The sequence below is a fragment of the Corvus cornix genome, chromosome 13 (genome assembly GCF_000738735.6).
Source record: "Corvus cornix cornix isolate S_Up_H32 chromosome 13, ASM73873v5, whole genome shotgun sequence".
Taxonomy (NCBI): domain Eukaryota; kingdom Metazoa; phylum Chordata; class Aves; order Passeriformes; family Corvidae; genus Corvus; species Corvus cornix.
The window spans coordinates 698,030-722,263 of record NC_046343.1 but is presented as its reverse complement, the minus strand read 5'-3'; the positions used below and the strand labels follow the sequence as shown (position 1 = coordinate 722,263).

General features: G+C 44.4%; 1 protein-coding gene across 3 annotated transcripts; it reads left to right on the top strand.

The window, feature by feature from the left end:
* Positions 1-158: 158 nt before the first annotated feature.
* Positions 159-22,999, top strand: RBM27 (RNA binding motif protein 27). 3 transcript variants are annotated; one of them, XM_039559631.1, is made up of 22 exons: positions 159-292; positions 3,013-3,131; positions 3,932-4,056; positions 5,828-5,934; positions 6,506-6,696; positions 7,111-7,194; positions 7,497-7,760; positions 8,324-8,557; positions 9,674-9,808; positions 11,775-11,924; positions 13,713-13,860; positions 14,143-14,296; positions 15,448-15,699; positions 15,799-15,927; positions 16,748-16,870; positions 17,372-17,446; positions 17,555-17,719; positions 18,136-18,240; positions 18,334-18,525; positions 18,791-18,877; positions 19,344-19,454; positions 20,063-22,999. In XM_039559631.1, exons 1-22 carry the CDS (start codon positions 234-236, stop codon positions 20,147-20,149), a joined length of 3,096 nt encoding a protein of 1,031 aa, XP_039415565.1. In that variant the 5' UTR covers positions 159-233; the 3' UTR covers positions 20,150-22,999. The 3 variants fall into 3 exon arrangements, with proteins under 3 accessions (XP_039415565.1, XP_039415566.1, XP_039415567.1); XM_039559632.1 differs by lacking the exon at positions 7,111-7,194; XM_039559633.1 differs by lacking the exon at positions 11,775-11,924.
* The last annotated feature ends 1,235 nt before the right edge of the window (positions 23,000-24,234 follow it).

The following is a 24,234-nucleotide window of genomic DNA, read 5'->3' as shown; positions in this document are numbered from 1 at the left end:
GATGTCGCCGCGGGTTCATGTGCTCGCTCTACCGAACTTGCTGGTTTCCCCTGACCCTCGGCTCGGGCTGTGGGCCACTGCTATTGGCTGGCAGCGCGGGGCGGCACTGCCTGATTGGTGCTGGCGGCGGGGCCCCGCCCCGGCGATGCCCAGCAGGCTGCGCTGCGGGCGGTGCCGGGCAGGCTGCGGGCGATGGCGGCGGTGTAGCTGTGAGCGGGCGGTGCGGGGCCACCATGATCATCGAGAGCGTAGACGCGCTCAAGTCCTGGCTGGCCAAGCTGCTGGAGCCCATGTGAGTGCGGGCGTGCGGGCCGGGCGGGCCGGGCGGACAGCGCTTCCCGCGGGCCCGGCCCGGCCGAGGCGTTACGGCCCTGCCCCGCCTGCCCCCGGCCCGGGCCCGGCGCGCCCGGAGTGCGGGACAGCCCGAGCCCAGGGAGGTGCCGGGGGCCTTTTGTACTACAACGTGCAACGGAGCTGGAGAAGGGTTTGGAGCATAATTCTTATAAGGAGCAGCTGGGGGTGGGGCTCAGGCTGGAGCAAAGGAGGCTTAGGGGGGACCTTGTGGCTCTGCACAAGTCCCTGACAGGAGGGGGCAGCCGGGGGGGTCGGGCTCTGCTCGCAGGGAACAGGGACAGGAGGAGAGGGAACGGCCTCAGGCTGGGCCAGGGCAGGCTCAGGGTGGACAGCAGCAGGAATTTCCCCATGGAAAGGGTGCTCAGGCCTTGGCAGGGGCTGCCCAGGGAGGTTTGGAGTGCCCATCCCTGGAGGTGCCCAAGGAAGGGCTGGAGGTGGCACTCAGGGCTCTGGGCTGGGGACAAGGTGGGGATGAGGCATAGCTTGGATTCGATGGGCTGGGAGCTCTTTTCCAACCTCTGTGATTCTGTATGCTCCCAACTGCTGCCCCGGCTGTGCTGTCGACTTCAGTCCCAGCTCTGTCATCTCGGAGAAGAGCCAAGGGCTGCTGCAGGTGCTGACAAAACCAGGAATAATGTTAAAACTGTGGAAACTCTGCATTTACATCCTGCTGCTGCCCGCAGTGGGAGTGGGACTGGGATGGAGTCAGCATGGATCCAGGTCATGTCATGCATTTTATGGGTTCTAATAATTTGTCCTGGCTGCAAAGTGGTGCTGGATTTGTGTTCGTCCCAAGCTCTGTGGTGCCTTAACACATCTGGTGCTGGTGGTGCAGGCACAGCAATGGGTCAGTGGGTCTATCAGGAGAAGCTGCTTGTCAGTGCCTGGCCAGGCTTAGGTCTCCCACAAAGTACAGCTGAGGCCTGTGGGAAGTGTTTTAAATAGGCCTTAGGTCTGCTCAGTTGCCATCGTTAAGTATTAGGCTTTTGAAAGTTCTTCACAGCTTTCTTTTTCTCTTGTTACAGTAATGGGTTTCTCTGGTTTTTGGTCAAACCCTGCTGAAGGTCTCTAGACTGGAGAATGCCTCCTGCTCTTGCACTTTCCCTGCCAGCTCCCAGCGTTCCATGGGCATTTGAGCTGCACTGTGGAATGTGAGGCAGAGAATCAAGGAGTTGGCCACTGGGCCCCAACAGTCAGGGACTCTGTAGTGACACTAGAGTGACAATACAGACTGGCTTACCTGGAGGAGTGCACTCACCTTGTGTGCTCCTGCACTGCATGGTGGGATGGGGTGGGGTGCTTGGGAGGGACTAACATATGGAGGAAGGAAAGGTAATGGTTGTGAAGTGTGGGATGGTCTCCTCTATTTGAAATTGAAGACCTACAGTCAGTAGGTGAGGGCCCCAGTACATCACACACAGTGAATGCATCACATACAGGTTATTTCTCTGTATGTGTAAGAATTGTAAAATCTGTCAATTTGTGGTTTCTTTGTTCTTAATTGCTTCATTTAGCCTGGCTTTCAGTGGAGGTTAGATGTTGTTGCAGGCTATATGGGAATAGATTGCTGCTTGATTGCTACTCATTGAGGATTTTTATTTCTGTCACCAGTTGCCCTCTGCTTGGCTTTTTTGCCTTTTGCTTGCTTTCTGCATCTTTTTCTTACTTGAGATTATTTTGAGGTATATGTACTTAGTAATTTTTCTTTCTATTTCTAGAGTTACTGTTCTCAGAAAATACACAATCCCCTCTCTAAATGTTAATTTAAAAAAAAAAACCCTTCCAAGTATTTTAGGTTTCTGCCCCCCAGCTGATATCTGGTGTCTGTACCCTCTGAGACACCAAACCAGGAGCCGCTGCTTAATCACACTGTTGCTCTATTTCATACCTGGAGTGTTTCTAGTAGCTGAATAATGGAATCTAAAGCAATATCCAATTTAAAGATTAGTGATGAAGTATCACTGCACAGAGTTGGTATCTTTAGTCTTTGTGGAGCCAGACAAGGGCGAGGGAGTGTGGAGAGAGAACCTGGGTCAGTAACTGCTCCCCTTTGGGTGTTTTACCAGCGTTAAAAGGTTACTGTAGAATATGGCATGGAAGTATTCTTGATGAGGAATCCCCAGCACACCAGGACAGTCACTGAAGCTGTGCAGAACGTGTCTGTGTGTGTATTGAAAATGGACCTCTGTGGCATTTTCTGAACTACTTTATAACAAGTTTTAATTTTTAAATGCAGTTTAATCCTTCACAGTCCTTGTGCAGTGCCTTCCCTGGTCCATGCTCTGCTGTGCCTGTAGAGCCATTTGAGGTGTGGTTGCTGGGCTGGGAGGAGGTTCAGCAGCAGTGGTTGCTGCTGAGCTGCCCACGAGTGGGTCTGTCTGGGCAAAAGAAAGGTGGTTTTCCCTCAGCAGAGCTCAGGAAGAGCAGAGAAGTGGCACTTTTGTCAGGTGGGGTTGCGGGGGTCACAAGGCAACTAAAATACTGGGCTGTGGTTGCAAAATGCCCTTCGCTGGCTCCATGGCCCCAGTGCAGCTGTGCTGGTGCTGGGTGTGAGCCCAGCAGCCCAGGGGTGTTGCAGGAGCTCCTGGGGGCTCTCCAGTGACTGCCCGCCGGGGTCGGCATCCTGCAGCAGCCAAGCACAGTTCTCTCTCTCACTAGATGTGACGCAGACCCCTCAGCCTTGGCCAACTATGTTGTGGCGTTAGTCAAGAAAGACAAGCCTGAGAAGGAGCTGAAGGCTTTCTGTGCTGACCAGCTGGATGTGTTTCTGCAGAAAGGTGTGGTGCTCTGCACAGCCACGGCTGTCTGGGGGCTTTGGCTCTTTGTGGGAGGAGGGAGGGTGATGCACCATTACTGCCTTCAAAATGTTTCTTGGTATCTATTAATATTTCCTACAGAGTTTGAAGGAATAAAGATCTTGTGATTAAAAAAAATAGTAATTGTAAGATGAAGTTGTGTTACTTGGACTTTTCACAGTGGGTGGGAGGAAATGCTCTTAAATAAAAGCAACTTAATTTGAAGTGTCAGTGGTGTAGCCAGAAGCTTCTCTGACAGGTGTTTGGTAACTTCTGAAAACCTGGTCCACGCTAATCCTTCAGGTTGCTGGGAAGCTTCACATGTGGCAATTTGCTTCATAGTCAAGGATTTAAACATCTGAAAGTCTGACACTCACTGGGATGGTTATTGTGCATTTCTTATGACGTTGAACTGCTGATGGGGGTGTTGAGAATTATTTATGCTCATAAAAATTGCCCTAAAGAGGCTGCTGAGTGTAGCTGATGGAACTTGTGGATAGCTGTGGACTTGCTCCTCGATCACAGGCTCCAGTTATGCTTGCCCCTTAAAACAGAACTCTCCGTTGCTGTCTTTGATACAGCTGAGGAATTTCTTTCTGTAGATGAACAGCCTCAAGTGCCACAAATTCCAGCTCCTTCAGTGGAGCTAATGCTCATTAGTCTGAGGTGCTGCTGCTGCAAGCAGCCCACCTGGCCAACTGTTGTCAGGGTCTTCTTTGGTAAATGTAACCGAGCATTTAAATGCGTATGTAACAGTATTTTCTTGTGTTCTGTATCCTCAGAAACTTCAGGGTTTGTAGATAAACTTTTTGAAAGTTTGTACACCAAGAGTTACCTTCCTTCTGCTGAGCCCACAAAGGCAGAGGCGAAGGCTGCAGGGCAAGAGAAAGAGGAAGTCAAGGAGGAGGTAATGTTATTTATTCTGCCTGCCTTTTATTTTCAAATTAGCTCTCCTGCATTTGTGAGGCAAAATGTGAAAGAAAAATATATTCTATTGTGACTAATGATCTCCATGATCTCTGTGTGTCCGAAGAGCCATGGAAGGCGATGATTCAGACAAGAACATTTTACATCCCTTTTCATAGTCTACCTTTGATCAAGCACTCAGAAATCCTATTCACAGCTCTGGCAATAGCAGTGGATAATTACTTAAAAGGGTTTGAAAGGGAGAAGCAGCAAAACCATTCCAAAACATTTCCAACTTTGTATATTCTGTGAGGAATGAAAATTCCTTAAAATGTTTTTTGTGATGCTTAAGATCAGTGAAGTATGTCGGCCTCTGTATTGGAATAATTACTTTGGAAAGTCAGGTAAAATTTGGTTGCCAGCAGTTTTCTCTTTTACCTTGATTTTAAGTTCTGTTGGCAAAATTGAAAGCAATCAAGTTTTCAAGAGAAGGTGACAAATAATTACAGAAATTGTCAGTCAGCCAAACCCAGGTCAACCCAAACAAATGCAGGTCCTTATTTACCAGAATGTGATTTGTCAATTGATTTAAATTAAAGTTGCTTTTTACTTTTTTTCCTCTTTTCTGATGTCCTTTTTTATCTGAGGATGTGACACAGAGTTATGACAGTTTATGGAAGTAGCTTTGCTTATGCGAGTTCATAATTTGCCACTATGCAAGACTTTCACTGTAAGAGCTTTCCCCTCCATTCTCAAAGTACTGTCACAGTTTATAGAAAGTCCTTTACTGTCAGTTGACTTAACCAGTGCTCTAGTGGGGGCAAAGGAGGAGGTTTGGGGGGCTGGAGGGGAGTGGCAATAAGCAAAAGAAGATATCTAGGACAGCTTTATGGGACAACGTTACAGAATCAGGACATTAATTAGTTATTTTGATAAAGCTCAGTGTATGGTGTGATTCCTGCACATGGAGGCCACGAAATAAACCACATGTAGAATCACAGTGAGGTCAGGGCTGGAGGGGACGCCAGGTACCTTGTGCTAGGAGCAGGGCTGCAGGTGGAGCTGTCCAGAGCCCTGTCAAGCCAAGTCTTGAGTATTTCTACCAGTTCTCGCCCGATAATGCTGTTACAAGGATGTAGGAAGCCTTCCTTTTTGTTTCAATTGGAAAAAAAAGTCTTTTAAAGATTAGTGCGTGTAAACTTTTTACACCAAAATTTAACAGTAACTTACAGTAACTTGTAAGCAGTGTGCAATGGCAGAAGTGCAGAATGGGTCAGTGGTTTGCAGTAGTGGTACAGCTGACAGACTTCTGAACCTGCTGTGGTGGAGGCCAGCAAGAAGTGTGACCAGTTCCACCATGAGAGCAGGTTTTTGCCTTAAAGCAGTTATTTAAAATATCAGCTAGTGACTTCCCTACCTGGAGAGGTGACTCCAGACTTTCTGTTTAAAGGTTTGATAAATACCTCACTTGTAGAATTGCTTGTACTAAACAAGGCAGTAGAGTGGAGAGAAATCTTGTCTTTCATGAATCATGTTTAGAAACAAAACATCAAAGTAGTTTTATTTGGGGGCATCTCTTCTGCAGAATAAAAAAGAAAGTTTGAGACCAAAACCCTTCAACAGACTCTTGTGCTTGATTACTTGTAGTGCTTCAGTACTCTGGGCAAGTAATACTTGAGTATTGTTTTATATGGAGTCTTGTCTGTAACGTGAACTATGTTTTGGTGTCATTTTCTTCATTAAAAAAAGTGATACTCGTCCTTGTTTGGTAGTTGTGTGTTAAACAGAGTTTTCAAGAGTCTGTTGAAGAAGAGCGGGAGAGCAGGAAGAAGAAGTATTCCAGTCCCCAGAGGAGCCGTGCAGATTCCAGTGAGCAAAGGTTAGCTTTGAGCCACAATATTAAAATATTCTTCTGTGTTTGCTGTCAATCTTTGGCTGTGACTTTTTACCTTGTAGGTAGTGGTTTTTAATGAAAAATAGGGATTTTCTACTTCCTTTGTCTGTGATAACGTTGAGTGTCTGCTGATCATGTGCATGAGAAGTCTCCACAAGAAGTTGATCTCTTACAAAAAAATGATACTATTCTTCAAATTACAATTCCTAGGAATGTCATCCGTTCCACTGTTTCCCTTGTTACATAAATGAAGAACATTGTTGGGGGCTGGAGGGTCTGGGGGCAGTTGTTCACATCATGTCAGCATCACTTTTAAAGGCTGTTCTGGTTTGAGCATCATAACTGTCTCACCTTGCCAATTCCTGCTCCTGCTTTCTACAGACCAGTGATTCAGCTTTAAGAGTCTGTACTTGTTTATGTAATTTGTGAAATTCTGACTGGAGTGTTTAACTGCCCAAATGGATGGGAAGGATGAACAGTATCTTTCTGTGTTGCAAACTTGTTTTTTAATTCTGTTGCTCTTTTCACTGGCATGGTCTACATCTGTCTTTTCTAGAACCAGAGAGAAAAAGCGGGATGATGGGAAATGGAGGGACTATGACAGGTACTATGATAGGAGTGACTTGTACAGGGAGAAGTCTGGCTGGCGCCGCGGCAGGAGTAAAAGCCGGAGCAAAAGCAGAGGGTTAAGTCGGAGTCGCAGCCGCAGCAGGGGCCGGAGCAAAGACCGGGATGGCAGCAGGAGCGGTGAGTACCCAGGGTGCTGATTCAGGAGAACATCCTCTTGCAGTGACAGGTGTGACTTCTACATTCTGTATGGTCTAGCAGGCAGGAGATGCTCTTGAGAAGTTGGAGCAAATTTTGATAGCTTTGTGCTCTTGAAATTATTAATTAAGATGCTGTTCTTCAGAGTAGAACAATTAAGGGGTTTGTTTTCTTCTTTTTTCCTCTTAATTTATCCACAGGCGTATACCTGTGGGTATCAGTAGGTCGTATTATTGTACTGTGTATTCTGACAAAGCTGTTGATTTTTTTCTTTTTTCCTCCTAAGGATTGAGCTTTCTGCAAGGCAGTGTTTCCCTCTTTCATTTTGTTACTGTGTATTTTTTAGAGAAGGCTTCTTTGCAGTTGCAGGTGGTTACCATATGATTGTTCTTTTAGGGCTAGTTCAGGTCTGTCGGAAAAGTAAGTGGCACAGATTACAGCATTCCACGCACCTTGAGACCGCGTTAGTTAAGGGCAGAGGTAGGTTTGTTGTTTCAGGCTTTTGCCCTTCTTTCTCCTTTAAAAGAAAGCTGTAAACCAGAATGAAATGAGTAGTAGGGGAATGAATGTGCATTTTGCAGAGAAAACTTTGATATTTCTGAAGTTAAACCCCTGTTTGCATTATATTTAGTTATTACTCCATTGGTAAGACTGAGCTCCTTCAAGAACAGTTTAATGTGCAGAATGCTGAGTATTTCAGGAAATGCGTTATCTCTTGCTCGTGGCTCTGATGTACAGAGCAAAGCATGAAGACTTTACTCAACTTTATTTTTTTTAAACAGAGCACCGAGAGAGAGAGAGATCAAAATACAAGAGTGAAAAAAATGATGTCGAAGGCTCGTATAATCCGGTGTCTGCATCTCCCAGTAAATCCTCTGAACAGTATTCCTCCGCACAAGCTATTCCCAATGCTGTAACTGTAGTTGCACCTGCACACCACCTTGAAAGCACCACAGAGAGCTGGTCAAATTTCTTCAACAATCACAACAATCCCAGTTCATTTGGCAGAAACCCTCCTCCTAAAAGAAGATGTCAAGATTATGATGGTAACTGTTCCTTAGTTTTCAGTTTCATGCCTTATTTCAATGTTTCTGTGACTTGTTTTTCAGGTATTCACTCAATGTGAGCAGCAAGTCACACTGCAGTGGCATGTGATGTGTCCCTTGTATGTAATAGATGCAGAGATGACCTTTGTTGTACTGAAGAAATAACTAGTCTTACTGAAGCAGTTTGCTTATGCTGTGACAATTGCTGGATAAGAACATACGGAGTTTTTTCACAGTTCTCTATGTGCAAGACAAATACCTCAACCACTGGCAGTCCTGGTGCAGATTGCAGTGTGTGTGTGTTTGTGTTTAAAATAAACCACAGTGCTTCTGACTGTGTTTTCCACAGCTTTTATGATGAACGCATGCAAGTTTGTATGCTTTTATGAAAGATTGTTCTGATTTGAATTGTTTTGTGAAACCTTACCTTACAGTGTAATAACATATCAGTGGATTCATGTTTTCTTTAGTAAGAAATTCTATGAAAACCTACAATGTTACAAATCACTGAGAACTCTACTGGGTTTGTTTTCTAACACAACATGAAATGTCCTGTTTTGCAGAGCGAGGCTATTGTGTCCTTGGTGATCTCTGCCAGTTTGATCACGGAAATGATCCTTTAGTAGTAGATGAAGTTTCCTTGCCGAGTATGATCCCGTTCCCGCCGCCACCGCCGGGGCTGCCGCCGCCGCCGGGGATGCTGCTGCCGCCGCTGCCGGGGCCCGTGCGCGGCCTGAGGCTGCCGGTGCCGCAGCCGCACCCGCAGCCCCCGCCGCCCGTCGTGCTGCCTGTCCCACGTGAGTCACAGCACCGCCGCCGTGGGGCTGGGTTGTGGTTTCTTTGCTAGCCGTGTGCTGGTCAAAATAGTGCCAGAAGAATTCTGAAAGTTCAGCTGGTAGACCGTGATGTTCCTAGCCTTCCAAACTGAATTGAATGGGGCAGGGGGTGGAGTTGGGGATCTTTCAGCTCATGTCAGTGGTAGTTGGTAGTGATTGGATTGGTTACTGACGCTTACTAGCCTTTTTTTTTTTATAATGCAAAAAATGTTGAGATTCAGTCTCCTAGAGATTCTAATAAAGCTCCAGTGTTGGTGCTACATTATCTGCCACTAGAAAGCAATACATTAGTGACACATTTAAGACCTTTTTTAGCTCGGCAGTGATCTGAAATATTGAGCCTTTTGTGTTATCTTACTGCATCTTATAAACACTATGAAATAGCATATTAGGGACATGCTTTCTCTGTTTCAGTGGTGTCTATTCCTGGGACAGAATACATGCTGTCATAATTGTGTCCAATATCAGCAATTTTGGGAGGAGGGATAATTTGATGGAGGATTAACCCTAAAGTTTGCGCAAGCCCTTCAGCAGGTGGAACTGACTTGCTGTGAGAGAACAGACAGTGCTCAGGATGGGCTGTGTAGTGTCACTCAGGGTCCTTTTTGGTCATACAGTCTGTAGGAACGTCTCTATGGTCTATGGGGAAACCGAAGCACAGCCAACTAGAGAAATTCCTTGTCTGGGAATTCCTCTTTCCCTGCAGTTCTTGTTTCAGAACTGCAATCTAAATGCTGCTGATCTGATCTCTTGCTCTGAGCAAGCCTTGGCTCTCCGTGGCAGAGCTGAGGGAGGAGCTGCTGTAGTTAAGCCATCTCTAGCACTAACAAACCTCTGGGGAAGAAAAGACACTCTCTTTTTTCCTTAAAGCTTTGTCTCTCCTGAGAAAGAGAAAAGGTGTTGGAATCAGAGTAATTTACCTGAACAGGCTTCTCAGTTTGCTGTTAACTGTAGTGGGATTGAAGATATTTGCAGCCCTGACCTTTCTGAAAGCGAGGCATAAACGCAGCATTGAATTGTTTGCACGTTTTGCCTTTGAGCTGTCAGTGTGTGATCTGTTCTGTGGTGTCGTTGTAGGACCACCTTTAACACAGTCCAGCTTGATAAACAGTCGTGACCAGCCGGGGACAAGCGCAGTGCCCAGTCTTGCACCCATAGGAGCAAGGCTGCCTCCTCCTCTGCCCCAGAACCTGCTCTATACAGTGTCAGAACGTAAGCAAATGCCTTTTGGTTTAAATCTGTTTGATGTAAAAATTTAAAATTTTCTCTGTTGATGTGTGATTAGAAATTATGATCTGTCTTCCTCCAATATATACAAATCTAAAAAGAAGTCTGATGGTTCTCCCTGGGTCAGCCCATCATCCATTCTGGTATGGAATGGCAGCAGGGCTCTGTCCTGGTCTGAGGGAGAGCACTGTGGGGAGCTTTGGGTTTCATGTGCTCACAGCAATCAGATTGTTGCATAAGAAATGTTCCTTTCATCTTCAAGCCATTCACTAGGACATTAGGAGGTGAAAGATGGACCTGCAAACCTATAATTGCTGTTTAACTTAGGCTTTACTCCTCTCCAGTTTGGACTAATACAGATGAGAGCTTTTTTTTTTCCAGCTGTATATCACAATAGTCTGTACAGTCTTCATAGACATCAGTACTTTTTCTGTTCTTTTTCTGGAATCACCCTGGTTCTAGCTGTCTAAAAGTTGATAGCTTTCACTGGACATGTCCCTCTTCCTTAACAGAGCTCAAAATTTTTACATGTTTTTACAAGGGAAAATAGCAAAATACCTGGAAAGTCCTGATTGCTCAATTTAAATACAACAAAGCTTATTTCTAATGGCATTTCCATGTTCTATATGACCAAAATAAGATAATTAAATGTCATTGTTTTATAATATTCTCATCTTTGTTAACAAAAATATTCTGAATTTTATTCAAAGAGGGGGTCTAGTTCAGTTTATGATCCATGCCATTTTATTTGTGACTTCCATGTTTTTCAAAACTTCAGTCACTCAAATTTCTTATTAGATAATCATTCAGTTATCCCCAAGTCCTGTTGGGTGTTCAGGTGTCACCATCTGATCCTTTCAGCTCCAGAACTTCTGATGGGTGATTCTGCCTGTCCTAGCTTACAGGGCTTCACAGTAATTCTGTTCTCCAGAACCTCTGTGGAGATTCTCATGTCCTGTTCTTGGACTGTTGTGGTAACAGCTGCTGGTTGCCCTCTTGCAGTCAATCATGTTCTAAATCAGGGAAGAGGAGCTTGTAGTTCAGCTCCTTTGAGGTTAGAGAATGTTCTTGTTTTACAGTTTCAGGCTCTGCTATCTGATTTTAACTGTAGAGTTGTCCTTGTCGCTGCAGAATAAGGAGCTGGGATTTTAGAGGGGTTCATGTCTGTCAGGTTCCCTTGTAGAGGCATTCGTTGTGTTCCCAGATGTACTGTTCCTATGGAGGCTCTTCACAGACTTCATTCATTCTAGTTTTTGTATAGCTTTTCCTTTCTAACAATAAAAAAATGCATTATCCTCAATTTGGACCTTGGGCTGATGATCAATAGGAGTTAATTCTGTCATCTTGTATTCTTGTGGTGACCCCTTCTAATGAAAATGATCATTAGTACCTTAGCTAAGCTAGGCAGCTGATCTCACTCTTACATAAAGAGAATTCAGTAGGTAAGTATTGGTTCCATTACCTCATTTCTCAACTTTCTTTGATTGAAATCATTTAAGTATGTTCTTCACCTAAACTTCTTTTCTGAAGAGAACTAGACTGTTGGGCAGCAAAGGCTGGAAATCTCTTTGCATCTTAGACTCTGCAGTATAAATGTCAAAACCAAATCTTGTGTTGTTGCCCTTAAAACACTGCTAGATGTTTTGCACACTGTCACACAGACACCTCAGGCCTTTCCAGGCAGTGGATCAGCAATACTCTGTATTGTGACCTGTGTGCTTTGGACAAATAGTAGCAAAATAAAAGCCAAAAGAGAATGTGTCCTGATAGGCTAGGCATGAAGATCAGGTGAGGGTTTGCAACGGCTGCACAGGTTGGCTGTACCACCTCTCTTCTCTTCATCCAAAACAACTTCTGACTCTTGGACATCCATGCATTTCCTTAAAGGAAAATTAACCCCGAGTCTTAAACTCACTTGAAAAATTCTGTCATTTCTCTCCTTTTTTTGTAGATACATATGAGCCAGATGGCTATAACCCTGAAGCTCCTAGTATTACCAGTGCTGGTAGATCTCAGTATCGGCAGTTCTTTACGAGAGCACAAATGCAGCGTCCAAATCTAATTGGCCTAACATCTGGGGAGATGGATACAAACCCTCGAGGTAGGAAGGGTTCTGGTCATTGCTGTTGCTATTTTTGTCCAAGACCGTCAACACTTTTCCCCCTTTTCAGGCTGAAAGCACTAGTTTTTCTCACTGATCTAGTGTTTCAGAGCATTTTTTGGACATTCTACCTTTTTTAAGTGCTAATATGCCTGTATTAAAGTCAAAGCAGCCTTTTTGATTAAAAATAAGCACTTGCTTGGGAGTGCTACAAGGGGTTGGTTGTTTGGTTGGGGTTTTATTCCTCTTAAGCCTGTGAAGGCACTTTCCAGGTACTGAGAGCTCCTAGAAAGAAAAATGGTGCCTAAAGATGGCTTTAGCAGCACAGTGTACAGAATGCTTTTGATTAGCCATGGGCACAGAAATGATGATCCAAGTTCCTTGCCCTGGCTGTTGTCATGGTAGTGAAGAAGGGAGCTATCATGGCATGTTTTGGTGCTTGATGGTCTGACTCTGTCAGCCAGGTGTTCTCTCTGAAATGAACATCACAGGTATCATTCCCATTTCCTAGCCCATGGGAATCCCAGTCTGCGCTTAAATCCTGGCCCCTACCTGAATGGATGTGGGTGCTGTCTCTTAGTGGTGATGTGTACAAAGTATCCTCTAGGGAAGAGAACAAGGCGAGGCTCTTTAAAGAAAGTTTAATTGTAGCAGCAAAACTTTCTTTTTCCCTCATGTTTTTCCTGCCCAGTTTCTTAAAACCAAAGATGTTAAATTTTGGGGTTTGCTGTTATACTTCCGTGTTTCTTACTCAGTAGATAAGAAAGATTTTTTTTTTTTTTTTCTTTTTTTCCTTTTTTTAACTTTCAGTATTTCCTTCCAGTGACTCATCCTGTAAGGAATATGGTTAAATGTTATTGCAGAAATTGCTGTTTGCATCTTAATGACTGTCACAGAGGCAGGGTTGAGGCTTAATTGCTGCCCCACAGGTTCTCTCCGAGAGCCCATCCCAGGGGTAACCAGGGGTGAGCGCTCAGTGGTGGGCCTTCACAGCACTTTTTATTGTCTTTGTCACAGGTGTGAAAGGTTTGCTCTCAGATCACCCTCCAAAGTGGGGATGCCATACCCAGAAATGCCCAGTCTCTGTTCTCACCAGTGTAACCAGCAGAGCCCTGGCTTGCATAAAAGCCATAGAAATTGCTGTATAACTCAGACTTCTTTTTAGGGGTTGAATATTTGGCATTCACAGGAGACTAACACCAAGGGCATTATCTTGAAAAGGTTGCAAATAAATTTCTAGCAAACTGTGTTGGTAGAATTTGCTTCAAACTTTAAATCTAATGTCTTAAAGAGTGTGATAGTTGTGCTTAATTAACAGTTTGTTGCTGAAACCTGGCTGGAGGGCTGGCAGTGGGATAGCAGTGGAAACAACAGGTTCTTGGCTGCTTTTGCCCTGTCAAGGGTTCACCTAGTGAAAGCTGGTTGTTAATTCAGCCCCTGCCCTTGCAGAGCTCTAACCTAAAGCCTGGGGACCCACCCGTGGTTCTTTTCCTCCTTTTCTTTTTTGTTGGGATTTTAGTACCTGAAAGATGGAGTTTTAGCTTTGTTTCTTCAAGCTAATTCGAACCTTAAAGGTCAAAACCCATCCCTCCCAGCTGGACCATGTGGGTTTCCCTCAGGATGTTTAGTTAGGCTAGGGAATGATCTGAATGATTTTGTTCAGAAACAAAACTGGCCAATTTGGTAAAGTCTTCCTAATGTTTATGTTTTTAACCTCAGTTCTGTTTTGCTGTGTGAAAGCTTTTCCATGCATGGTGGAGTAACACAGGCCTTTTTCCTTCCCTCCAGCTGCCAACATTATCATCCAAACTGAACCTCCCATTCCCATTACAAATAACAGCAGCAATGTCACTAGAGTTGTCCTGGAACCAGATAGCAGGAAAAGATCTCCAAGCAGCATGGAATGTCCACCATTGAAGAAGCCCTGGTTGGGAAAGTAAGAATTAGCTGCAGGTCGTTAATTCAAATGTACTCGATTGCTGTTAGTGCTGTGAACATTGCTGTTCACCAGTCTCTGTAATTTGGGATGGTTAAGTCAGAAAATCTGTGTCCACATAGTATGGAGACTAAACGTGGGGTTGGGAGGGAGCTCTTTTGTTAGTGTCTAGAGGGTGTACTTTTTAGGGGGAAAATGCCATTTAGATGTGTGTTAACATTTGCTGCCTTGCTTGGGCACACATGTACTTATCTGAACTCTTCCTGTTCTCCTTTTCTCTAGGCAAGTAAATAACAACCAGAATAAGCCAGGGTTTTTGAAAAAGAATCAGTATACTAATACAAAATTAGAAGTTCGAAAAATCCCACCAGAATTGAACAATATTACACAGCTCAACGAACACTTCAGCAAATTTGGAACTATTGTAAATATTCAGGTAAAAACCAAAGTCCAGTTTTGTCTGTGTGTGGGTCCTTTATTTTCCCTGAAGCATGCTTGAATACTGTATGTTTTCTTTGAGAAATCTTAGTGGAGACAAATTGGGAGAGGAGGTAATCAAGTTCAGAAAAACCTTTTCTTGGTCTACTGTGTATTATTATCTTAATTCTGTAAAACCATATTGGCTTCTGCCTTTATGATGCCTAATTATATTTGGAAGGCTTGCAGGTTTAACAGTGTCTGAATCAACTCAGGTTTTTGAGCAACTTGAGTATAACTTTTGAAAGAGATGATCTGACAATTAGTCTTGTATGATGGTCTTATGGTAATTGATGGTCAGGATTTTGACAAAGGTGCTACAGGAGAGTCTTTATCTGCTTCAGTTTGTTACCACTTGGCATCCTAGAACTGGCTCCAACTCAGTGGCGCCCTTGCCCTGTAAAAGAACAGAAAAAGCACTTTAAAAACATAGTTAAAATAGCATTTAATTTCCATTTATTTTTCTAGATAAAACAGTTGCCTCTCAAATCCTCAGTTAGAGGTCTAAATAAAAGACAGCTATCTGGGAAGCCTCTGTATTTCTTGATCATTTTGTCTTAGGCCAAAAGATATTGTGGTGCTTTCTCACCTGTCTAATGAATAATGCATTGCAAACATGCTATCTCAATCACTACACTAGAAAGTCCAAGATACATTTTTATTGCTGTGATATTAATTTTTGGAGGAAAAATATGTTTATTCAAGACTTGGAGATGCTGCTGCATTGAGGGTGTGGTGAGGCCTTGCACTGTGCACCCTCAGGCAGCACTTGTCCTTCAGGAGACTGGGATAAAGAGCCTTTGGGATACCACAGTGATACCAGACATACCCCAGGGGCACTGCACAGTGCTCTGAGTACATGATGTTGTTGGTAGAGGAGTCTTATTTATTTATTTATTTATTTAAATGTATATAGACTTTGCTGCAAGTACATGTAATGTCTGCCAAAAGGTACTTCGCTTTAATTGCATAGAATGTCTTACCAGTATTTTGAGCTGTTAATACACTGGATACCCAACTCATCACTGCAGATTATTTGTAGATGGGTTTGCTAGTGATTGAAATGTTTTCTTCCTTGGGAAATAATACATTTATGAACTTTTGCTTTAGGTTGCTTTCCAGAACGATCCTGAAGCTGCTCTCATTCAGTACTTGAGTAACGATGAGGCAAGGAAGGCAATTTCCAGCACGGAGGCAGTGCTGAGCAATCGGTTTATCCGGGTGCTGTGGCACAGGGAAAGCGAGCAGCAGCCCCCAGTGCTGCAGCAGCAGCCACCACCCACCCCCCAGGCCCTGCAGCACCTGCAGCAGCAGGCCCTGGCCACACCGCCCGCCGTGACCATGCACAGCAGCCTGTCCAAGGTACGTGCTGGCAGGGAGGTCAGCAGCATTCCCAAGTGACTGCTGCTGCAGAAAAGCAAAGTGTCTAATCTTGGTGTTCTCAAATCTATGGATACGCAGGTGATGAACAAACCCCTGGCATCTGGTGCCTATGTCCTTAACAAAGTCCCAGTGAAAAGGCGCCTTGGAGCAGCGGGTGGGAGCCAGCCTGAGCTGAGCCAGCCCGGGGCTGGGGTGGAGGAGTCTCAGGTATGTTGAGGGTGGACCATGGTTGTGCTCTCAGGTACAGCTTTGGCTTGTCAGCCAGGAAGGAACAAGCAAAGAGAACTTGTGAATTGTTCCCGCTTGGTTCTGTTGCTTTTCAGTAATGTTCCACGCAGCCATGGTCAGTCACTTCTTCCTCATTTCATCAACTGTTTATATGAAATAGGGACAATGACTTCAGGAACAAAGTATCAGTGTTTTGAATTGCATAAAATACTTTTGGCAGTGCTTGATAGTAAACAAATCTGACAACCGGTATGTGAGACCAGCCTTTTGTTGACAAATGTAATGGCTTTCCCAGCAATTTTTGAGCTTATGCTGTGCTTTAACAGCAGTGCTAGAAGCTTATAGAGTATTTGTACCCAGAGTTCAAGCTGATACTGCTCAATTCACACTGATATCGTAGTGCAGCATGTGTTCTGGGCCATGGGGAAGTCCTTTTAAGAAAGGAAGGATGGAGTGGCTTTTGCTGCCTTACTTGATCAGAAAGTGAGATGCTGGGCTGTGACTGCAGAGCTAGTTTCAGATGCAGATCATCGCCTTCAGCAGTGTCCTAGTGGGAATCGGGATGCAAAGGGAGTCTGCCATGGAGAAGGAAAGACAGTATCTTTGGCAGAAATCCTTTTAACTGAACTGATGTCTTTATCCATGTGTTTTAATTGCCTTGGTCTTTCTGCCTCATTGCACAAATCTGTGCATTCATGTTGGTGTTTCAGGGATCCTCTGAAGTTCCCTGCTGGTATATCACAGTCAACTTAAACTATACCATATTTTATACATATAGTGTGTGTTTTTACTATTTCAGATATTTCCTACTTCTACAAGCCACTCAAAAATGCTTTACAGTTCTCCAAACTTGAAGACAACTCTGAAGTCTGGTGCAGGGTCTAAACCTCATGATGTGCAAGAAGCCCTTAAAAAAAAACAGGTACTTAATGACTGATGGCTGACTGACAGTGTAGCAAGCAAAGTGCTTTAAATGCAAGGTTTGATGAGCACCTGAAACCTCAGCTACTGCTGTACAGCTTTATATGTGGGTGTGGAGTTGGTCATTGTTACGGGACGGTTTTGAAACACGCACTGGGGCTAATCATGTGTGCAGTGTCCTTTTGGGGTGTCCTACTCAACACACTTGGCCATGTTGGGTTTTCTCAGTTTAATCTCTGCAGGTCTGAGACATTTGAATAACAGTGCACAGTATGTTTCTTAAGAGGTGTCTGAAGGGGGAAAAATGTTAGTAAAGTACCTTACAGCAGGAAATTAGCAGCTTTTTATTGAATCAGCTGCACTTCAGACTTGTGCTTTTTGCAGACAGTACTTTTTGTTGTGGACTTCACTTCCATAGCTTGAAGAGGATAATAGGATCTGTATGAGTACATATAATGCTAGACTGCTTTTTACTGATGGAAAGAATTTTCTCCTTATCTAGGAGGCAATGAAACTCCAGCAAGATATGAGGAAAAAGAAGCAGGAGATGTTAGAAAAACAAATAGAATGCCAGAAGGTAAGTCTGGGATGTGGCTAGTAAATACATTTTGATTTTGTAGATACCTGTCTGTTCAGGGCTTTTTTTCCTGGAATTTTATGTTCCTGTTCTTTTATTATTGTATAGATGTTGATATCCAAGCTGGAGAAAAACAAGGCCATGAAACCAGAAGAGAGAGCAGAAATTATGAAGACTTTAAAAGAACTAACAGGAAAAATATCTCAGCTAAAGGATGAATTGAAAACCTCATCTACAACCTCCACACCATCCAAACTGAAGTCCAAGACAGAGGTACTTAGTGTGCAACACACTTGCCTACTTGGTTTTTGTAACTGTTTTTAATAATGTCTTAAAAATGCAGCAGCATTAGATCAAAACACTTATGAGCAACATTGTAATGTGAGCGATAACCACGGGCAAACAAGCCATGGTTGAAGGAACTCCATGACCTAGTTTTGCTTGTAGCTCATTCATGCTTGTTCCAGTTCTAAAACAGAGAATTCTGGGCCCTTCAAGAAATGGGGGGACCACACACACACAGAGGCAATTAAAACAAACTGAATTTAGAGGAAAGCATGGCTATCATGTCCTGATCTGTCTGTATCATTTACACAAAGGTATTGCTGAAGTGGAATAAAACATTACAAGTAGGTGTTACAGTTCTGCCCTTTCCTTCTGTTTTCTTTTCCCACCTCCTTCTCTCCCAGGCACAGAAGGAACTGTTGGACGCAGAGCTGGACTTCCATAAGAGACTGTCCTCTGGAGAGGACACGACTGAACTGCGGAAAAAGCTCAATCAGTTACAGGTGGAGGTGAGCTGGTCTGCACTGCTGCTGTTAATGAATTGATGAATTCTGGGGGTTTCAGATCCTCTCACTGTGGGGATGGCTGTGTTCTTTCCCCAGGCTGCTCGGTTAGGAATCTTGCCTGTTGGTCGAGGAAAGACAGCGCCAGCCCAAGGCAGAGGCCGGGGCCGGGGCCGTGGGGGCAGAGGACGGGGAATGTTGAACCACATGGTGGTGGATCATCGGCCCAAAGCACTCACCGTGGGAGGCTTCGTTGAAGAGGAAAAAGATGAATTGTTACAGCACTTCTCTGTAAGTGTGACCTGTAAATCACTATACATTTCTTTTCCTGCTGTAAAATCAAGCTTCTCTTAGAATAGCAATAAATCTGAGCTTTTGCCTAAAAATAGAAGCGCTGCAATATTGCTGGCTGATGCAGCTGGGAGTCCTCTGGCTCTCACTTTTCTGTCCAAAAAATCAGATTTCAGTGTCACTTCAGTACACTGCAATTGTACCACATGATTATGGAGGTGGAGGAGAACATTACTGCCGGTCCTAATGAACTTTACCCTCACAGAAATTTGGAGATATCGAAGACCTTCAAGAAGAGGATTCCCCATTAAGTGTTGTTGTAACTTTTAAGTCCCGCTCAGAAGCTGAGAATGTAAGTAGAATCGTGGATTATTTTTTTTTTTCCCACACATCTAAGATAAGAGGTTTTAATTACTTGTGTCTACCTTTGTATTTTAAAATTTCAGAGGCTTTGATCCCCCAGTTTGAGCTTGATAGTGTTTGGTGCTGCTGCCGGTAGTGCCACTGAAGGGGAAGTACCTCCTGGTTATCTGAGCAGTGACACAGGGCTTTCCCTGATAAAGCTGCGTGTCCCTGGCAGTTCAGAGCCCTGCTCATCCTCTCACAGTGCCGGGGCAGGAGCAGGATTTGGCAGATTTGGGTGTAGCTGGAGTTGCTTTTGGAACAGTGAAGTGGGTCATTGTGGTTTATATATTTGAGATCTTCAAACCACAGATTTGAGATCTGTACTACGTGCACTGGGTCTGGCTTGTTGCTGGTGTTAAAAGTTCTGCACTTGATCCTCTCTCTGAAAATCTGTTGGTTTAAACACAACTCAGGCTGCTAACCAGGGATCCCGGTTCAAGGACCGACGGCTCCAGATCTCGTGGCACAAACCCAAGGTACCTTCTGTGTCCACAGAAGTAGAGGAAGAGGAGTCCAAGGAAGAGGTATGAAGATCTCTTAATAACCTTATCATTCTTACTGGACTCTAATGGTTGAGAACTCATAGGATACAGTTTCCTGTGCGCTGAAGAAATTTCATAAAATATGTTTTTACAAACCAGTAACTGAACTGGTTTTGAGTAGTCAGGTACACTGTAAAACAGAGAAAATGGGAAGAAAAAAAAAGACACTTTGTGGATGGGCTGTAATTTGTCAATGATGTAAACAAGCCTCAGATTCTGTATGTGCAGGCTGCAAAGCCTTTTACTCCTCACTCTTAGTGCTTTACTGTAGGAGAAGTTGTGTGTTCTTCCCTGTAATTCACCTTAACACCTTAAGCTTTTAAAGATTATTTTGTTGTGGCACTTAACAGAAACTTGTCTGGGAGAGGGTGAGTGGCAGTTTATTCCTGCTTCCTCTGAAGCTTTGCTCTCTTTCCTGATATGAGGCTGCTGTTCTTCCCCTAAAAGTGATGGGATGTGATTGTTTGTGTTTGTGGGACACGCGGTAATACCCAAACCAGATACCAGTACAGCTGGTGCTGTGTGCTGTGATGTGTCCCTGGGCATAGCTTGGAACTTGTGTCTAAAAGTTCATTTTTTTCTTCCTCCAGGAGACTGAAACCTCAGATTTATTTTTGCACGAAGATGATGATGATGATGATGAAGATGAGGATGAATCCCGTTCTTGGAGAAGATGAAACTTGATGTTCGAAATGTATAATTTTAGGAATATAGTTCAAACTACATCTTTTAAACGTTTATTTAAGGAAGTTGATGAGCCAAAAAAAGCTTTACTTTCTTTTTCAAACCACAAGATTTACCATGAGCAGTTTGGTATGAAAACATTTGGGACACAGAGCTGTGAGACTGAGCTAGCCAAAGGCCCAGGAACTTCTTACAGGATTATCAAGCTCACCAGGGTGGTGATTTTTTTTCTATTTAAGAAGGATAAAAAGGGGGGGGGAGGGGTAAGGGGGGGGGAGTTGGAAATCAGTATTTTCTTGTCCTCTTTTTGTGTCACCTGTATTACCTTGTTTTGGGTTTTTTATAATGTGATTGATTTGTTAGTTTATAATTGAAAAGATATTACAGGTTTTATTTAGCAATATTACGGGGTTAGGGGAAAGACAAACTTTCATTAAATATTATGAAAGAAAAAACTGGCCTCATTTGCTCGTTGAAAAAAGGTAGCATTTTGTTTCCTGTGGAGTCTCATGTTGTAGGAATTATTTGTTGCTAGATTCTTAAATCATTTACTTCAGTATGTTTGACAGCCACACAGTCTCTATGTTGTGCTGCTTTTTGTGAGAGGAGGTGGAAGAAACAATTTAACAGGGTATTGTTATAACATTGTCCAGTTCACTCTGTTTCTCCAAATTCTGCTTCACAGAAAACATCAGCAGGGACACACACACTGGAGTGGATTTGCACTCCTTGATTTCCTTCTGTCATTTCAGTGTAAGGCTCAGTGTAAGTCAGGCTGTTCATTGCATTTCAGTATTTGTGAGCAGGAATGGAAGGAGTTCCAGTCTTCCTCGAAAGCAGCTAAGCTGGCTCCTGTCTACCAGCCAGGAGCAACTCTCCTCCTCTCCCTGTTCCCAGCCATGTTCCAGGCAGAGCCCTGAGGTGTTCAGAGCAGGGTGGGTTTCAGCCCATAGGACTGCGGTGTCCTGCTTAGCCTGGCCCCAAACCAGGGTCCAGTGCCCCAAGGGTGTTGTGAGCTGGGTCTCCAGGGGGTGTCCCTCATGGCCCAGGGCAGTTCTTTCAGGCGTGTTGAGCTGAACCCCGTCGCGTGCTCCATTGCCTCGCTGCTGTCCGTACCCCCGGCAGGGCTGGGCGCTGACGGCACACGGGGAGCCAGGGGCTGGGTGCCCGAGCCAGGGGCTGGGCCAGCTCTGGGCTCTGTGGCTCTCAGCCGGGGCACCCAGCAGCACCTTCCCTGACTGCCCACTTGCCCTGGGCACTCCTCAGTAATTTGATGTGCGTTTTTACACAAAATCAACACCATGTCCATGCACAGCACTCTTCTCTCTCAAATGATTGCCAGAGTAGTCCCCAGTAATTCCTGACTGAAGGACAGTATCTACCAAACCCTTCACCTGCCTGTGGCTCTGAATGTGGCTAGGGGAAGGTGCTGAGCACTCTTTGGGGTCACAGCCCTGCTGCCTCCATCCTTGTGCTGTGGTGGGGTATCCAACTCGTGTAATGTCTTGTCAACTGAAGGGAATGTCTCCAGTATTTTGTCTCTTTCCAGACCTCCCCTCTCGTTAGAATTAGGACTGTCCTGCTAATGCTGAGGCTAAATTCCAGGCATGAAGAAATGGAGGGGAAACCTACCCTACATATTTACAAGAATGTCTTGCTCTTCTCCCATGATCTCTAAGGGTTTTAATGTCTGTGGCACAGTGTGTATCTTGAGAAGTCCATTGCGGCAAACATGTCCAAGTCCTGACAAAAAATGAGAGAGGGATCAAAAGGATTTATATATTTTTTTGTACAGAGGTTTTTCTTAAACTGTATAATTTTGTAAATATTTTGCTTTTTTTGTGTACTAAAATTACCGGCGTATAGATTTCAATAAGAATTGTTGTATTTTTGTATTTGGAAAATGAAAATTACAGTGGATTAATCTGTAAGAAAAATTGCAGTAGCCTTTGACACACACAGAATGGATTCCTTTTCATATGGTTTTAGCTCTAAAGTGACACTGGGGTGGCACCTCTGTCCAGGGGCGTGGGTGAGGGAGCAAGGGCCATCTTTGAGAGCTTCCTACAATTACTTTTTGTCCTCACAGTACCCCTGGCAGGCTGGCCTGAGTCCCGGGTGCCATCCCAAGGGTGGCTGCTGCCCAGGGGGCTGGAAGTGCCCCCCAGCCTGGCTGTACCCAGGGGGTAGAGGGACCACATCTGGCGCTGGGGGCTGGAGGAGGAGGAGGGGAGCTGTGTGAAACTGGTCTGCCTTTTGACAAAGCTTATGGACCCCCTTATATTTTAGGGCATGCTGGGTATCTCTTGGAGTGGTTTGGCTTGGATTCTGTGTTTCCATAGTCAGCAGGGCAGTACAGCTGAGTTTATTTCATGGTGATGCTTTACTGGGAAATTTACCTGTTCCTTGGGTGAAACACAACCCACAGGGTCCCTGTGTGCCCCAGCCAAGTGTACCAGCTTGAGCTGGGGGACAGACACTGAAGGAGGATGGGATGGGGAAAGGAAGTCACTGTGGAAAGAATTCCCTCCCTTTCCTTGCTGAATTAACCTCAGCAAAATAAAACCACGTCATCAAATCTGAAACCAGGCACCTGCTTAGGAAAGCACCACTTTAACAAAATCATGTGAAAAGGAACAAAAGCTCCTCTTGGTGTATAGTAACCTTGTACTATAGTTTTTACAGATTGTGAACTTGTGTAATAGGATAATAGCAGATATTGTTGAATTTCTAATTGTTTATACATTAAAATTCATATATGTAATGTTTGTTTTATTGATTACAAGCCAAATTTCTAAGATGCATGTTGACTTTTTTGCAATAAAGTTCTACTATGGAATGGTTCAAGATTTAGAAAAGACAAAATTCTAACTGAAATAAATTGGAAGGAGAACCATTCAAAAAAACTACAACTCTCAGAAAAAGAGCATTATCACTTCTCTGGGGGGAAGTGGGTGTGTGAAGGGGGATTTATGCGTGTGTAACATGTGTGCAGGTTTCGTTTATGCCAGAGCTGAGAGATAAATCTTTCAAGTGTCTCAGTGCTCTGGAACAGAACGAGTTAAGACAGGTAAATGGATGGGGGAGGAGACAGGGTGGAGGGAGTCCAGTAAAGGCTGTTTGACATTTGTGGGGGTCTCAAAGTTTAACAGAAACTGGAGGAAGTTGTACAGTCTGGGGTGGGTTCCCAATCTCCTACAGGTTTGCAGCGCTCTGGCGTATTGTGGAGGACACACCTTCCAGTTCTGACTCCGTTGTAGATTGGGGTGAAAACTAATTTATTCTATTATTACCTTTATTCTGGGTCTTTGCCCCTTTCCACAGTTCCTGTTATTCCCTCCTGCAGCCCCTCCCTGTACCTGCTGTGTCCAGGTGCTGGAGGATGATACAAAACCTGTTTCTCTTCTGTGCTGCTGAAGAGCGTCTCCATGACCAGCCCGTGGCTTTGAGACATCTTAGTGCCAGGAGTTAAACTTTGGAATCTTCCCCAGACCCTTTCCCTGTCCACAGCCACCAACCAGCCTCGTTCTGTGGGAAGCAGCAATGTCCTTTAGGAGACAGATCCTGACATGGAGCAGGAAAGGTTCAGTGTCCAAAGCACTTACTGCTTCCTATACAATTAAAATTCATTTTAATGGAAAAAGGGAATATAAAAAATCAGAAGGGGTGGAGCATTTGTTTATGTGTGGCTTTGGATATATTTTTTTCCCCCAGCCATTCCAAATACCATCTGAGAGTTCCCTGAGCACAGCAGCAGTGTTCAGCAGGGTGGGACAGCTCTTCCCACAGCCATGGGCTGCAATCCTGCTTGGGAGCCTGTTGGAAGGAAGCAAATGTCCACAGGAACTGTCTGAAAGGAACAGTCATATGAAGGTAAATGGTTGGTGTGATTGTCAGGCCGAGGATCTCTCTGTTGTCTTCAGTCAAGGCTGTATGGAATGTGGCACTAACTTCTGGAGAGGGTTCCCAAAGGTGGCAGTCTAATTTTAACTCATCTCTGGAAACATGGGACCCAATTCTGTCCTGTGGAGCTGGTTGTGTAATGTGTCTGGGCCTTTACTGATGAGATCGCTGACAC

What these genes read in the sequence shown, in the direction of transcription:
- RBM27 (XM_039559631.1), top strand. Translation starts at nt 234, where the DNA reads ATGATCATCGAGAGCGTAGACGCGCTCAAGTCCTGGCTGGCCAAGCTG. An exon ending in GCCAAGCTGCTGGAGCCCAT is followed by an intron (nt 293 to 3,012) that starts GTGAGTGCGGGC and finishes CTCTCTCACTAG; the next exon opens with ATGTGACGCAGACCCCTCAG. An exon ending in CCCGCTCAGAAGCTGAGAAT is followed by an intron (nt 18,878 to 19,343) that starts GTAAGTAGAATC and finishes AACACAACTCAG; the next exon opens with GCTGCTAACCAGGGATCCCG.